This window comes from Cucurbita moschata, unplaced genomic scaffold, assembly GCF_002738365.1.
Source record: "Cucurbita moschata cultivar Rifu unplaced genomic scaffold, Cmos_1.0 Cmo_Scf00060, whole genome shotgun sequence".
NCBI classification, from domain to species: domain Eukaryota; kingdom Viridiplantae; phylum Streptophyta; class Magnoliopsida; order Cucurbitales; family Cucurbitaceae; genus Cucurbita; species Cucurbita moschata.
The window spans coordinates 805,597-808,005 of NW_019268576.1; the positions used below are offsets into that span (position 1 = coordinate 805,597).

The 2,409-nt window shown below is 36.2% G+C and overlaps 1 protein-coding gene across 1 annotated transcript; it reads right to left on the reverse strand.

Annotated features, from left to right (window-relative positions):
* Nucleotides 1-569: 569 nt before the first annotated feature.
* LOC111436890 (mavicyanin-like) lies at nt 570-1,294 on the reverse strand. The gene is made up of 2 exons (XM_023074680.1): nt 1,068-1,294; nt 570-974 (listed from the first exon to the last, which is right to left on the reverse strand). Exons 1-2 carry the CDS (start codon nt 1,240-1,242, stop codon nt 634-636), a joined length of 516 nt encoding a protein of 171 aa, XP_022930448.1. The 5' UTR covers nt 1,243-1,294; the 3' UTR covers nt 570-633.
* Between the last annotated feature and the right edge of the window lie 1,115 nt (nt 1,295-2,409).

Sequence of the window (2,409 nt, forward strand, 5' to 3'; positions counted from 1 at the left end):
AAATTTTTGGGAAGCTCTTAGTGAAATTATATATTCTCTGTCAAGAACAAGAGTATATTCTCTGTCTCATTCCCAACCTTGTCCCATCCCGTCCCACCTAATATAAATATATTTTTAACACATTTATAGGATCAGAAAGAATAAAAGAAAAATGAAGCATATCTTTTTTATATATTTAATCTCTTGATTTAGTCGATTGGGTCTGTACCTATCGGTGAAAGAATAAAAGAGAAATGAAGCATAGCTTCTTTATATATTTAATCTCTTGATCCAGTCAATTAGGTCTGCTCCTATCGGACCGGTGAAAGAATAAAATAGAAATGAAGCATAGCTTCTTTATAGATTTAATCTCTTGATCTAGTCGATTGAGTTTGCTCCTATCGGACTCGAGTGAAAGAATAATAGAGAAACGAAGCTATGCTTCGAGTAAAAGAAGTAAAAGAAAATGACGAAAATAGCCTTTAAAACTAATATCTTTCGATCTAATTAACCCTAAACTAGTTGGGATACGAAGACCATTTTCGTCATTTCCAAATTACAAAAACTTCAAAATTAAAAAAAAAACATAGAACAAAAAGAACACTCCATTGGCTACAAAAACAACACAGCATCGTCGCAAAAAGGCTCTCAATCTTAAGCTACAACAGAGAACAGCAAAGCCAAGAGCGCAAGGCCACCGCTGAGGCGACTGGCAGCACCGCTAGGTGCCGGTGCAGGGGAAGGTATTACAAGCGGAACAGAGGGCGACGGAGCTACAGCGGCGGAAGCATGGCGCAGCACATTAATGTCAACCTTCTGGCCGGCCTGGCAGTGGCCGGGAACGCCGCAGACGAAAAAATGATGGCCTCTGGTTGTAATAGCGATGGTGTCGTTGCCGGACGTGTGGGTCTCCAGAGGCGCCGAGACATTGCAGGATTTGTACATAGCATGCGTCACTCTCATCACGTTGTGAAATTGGGGGTTGTACTCAAATACTGAAAAAAAAAAAAAAAACAATTTTTTTTTCCAAATATTCAAACTTTTTATTAATTAAAATTAAAAAAATATAATCTTCACCGGAAACTTACCGACAACGTCGCCGACCTGGAAAGTCTTGGTAGCAGCCCACTGCTTGTAGTCAACACCGCCGATTATGGTCCATCCAGCGGCGTCTCCGACCTTATAAACCGTCGCAGCTGCTAGCTCTGGTCCCATCGTCATGACAACAAACAGCGCCGCCACTCTCTCCGCCGCAAAACCCATTTTCTCCTCTCTCAAATTTCTCTCCGCTCAAAAGAAATTTGATGGATGAGTTACAAAGACAGTAACTTTCTATGTTAATTTATATACTCTGTTTTACAAAATTTTATTTATTTATTTTACAAAAAAAATTAATTTTCTGTTTAAGGGTGGACCCATTTTGGGCATTGGATCTTAGAATTTAAGCAATTTTTTTTTAAGGAAAAAAAGTAATTTATATCCTTAAATTTTGGGATTAATTTAAATTTAAAATTAATAACGATATCAATTAAAATTCTTTTAAATAAAAATAATTATAAATAATTAATTAAGAATGATTTAACTTTTAACCATATTTTGTGGTCGCTTAATCACAATTTATTTACAGTTAGAGAATCATTTTTTAATTAAGGCAATTGATTTTTTCGCAATAAATTAAAAGAGAAAATATTTATGGGTTTAATAATTTTGACTTTAGGAGAATACGAATACGATACTATATATCTTTTTTCCTTTTACTTAACTTTTTGTGGGACCATTAATGGTTGGAGTTGAAGACCTTCCAAGGAAAGAATACAAGGTTCGGGCGAGGAACTAAATCGTTCGTAGGTAGCGTATCATACAAATTGAATATAAAGTCGTTTCTTGTGAGATCCCATAGGGGTTGTTGGAGAGAGTAACGGAACATTCTTTATAGATGTATGAATTTGTCTCCCGAACGCATTTTAAAACCTTTGAGGGAAAGCCCATAAAGAAAAGCACAAAAGAGACAATATCTGGGAGCAGTAGGCTTGAGTTGTTACAAATGCTACTGGAGACAGACAACAAACAGTGTGCAAGCAAGCACGTTAGGTCCTCAGGGAGGGTGGATTGTGAGGTCTCACGTTGGTTGGAAAGTGAAACGAAATATTTCTTATAAGAGTGTAGCACATGGGTTAAAAAAAAAAAAACTATGAGACAGACGGTAATGTGTCAAAGTAGACAATATTTGTTAGTAGTGGGATGTAAGACTGATGGTGATATGTAACAGACAAAATCAGACAATATTTGTTAACAATTGACTTGTTTACATTTATTTAATAAAAGATCTGTCGGTTTTCTTTCGTTTGATAGAGACGAGTAACTATGTGGGTATTAACATTTTGGGAGCTCTTTAAAACGAGTATCGTTTTTGCACCAAATTTGAATTCG

What these genes read in the sequence shown, in the direction of transcription:
- LOC111436890 (XM_023074680.1), bottom strand. Translation starts at nt 1,242, where the DNA reads ATGGGTTTTGCGGCGGAGAGAGTGGCGGCGCTGTTTGTTGTCATGACG. An exon ending in CCAGGTCGGCGACGTTGTCG is followed by an intron (nt 975 to 1,067) that starts GTAAGTTTCCGG and finishes TTTTTTTTTCAG; the next exon opens with TATTTGAGTACAACCCCCAA.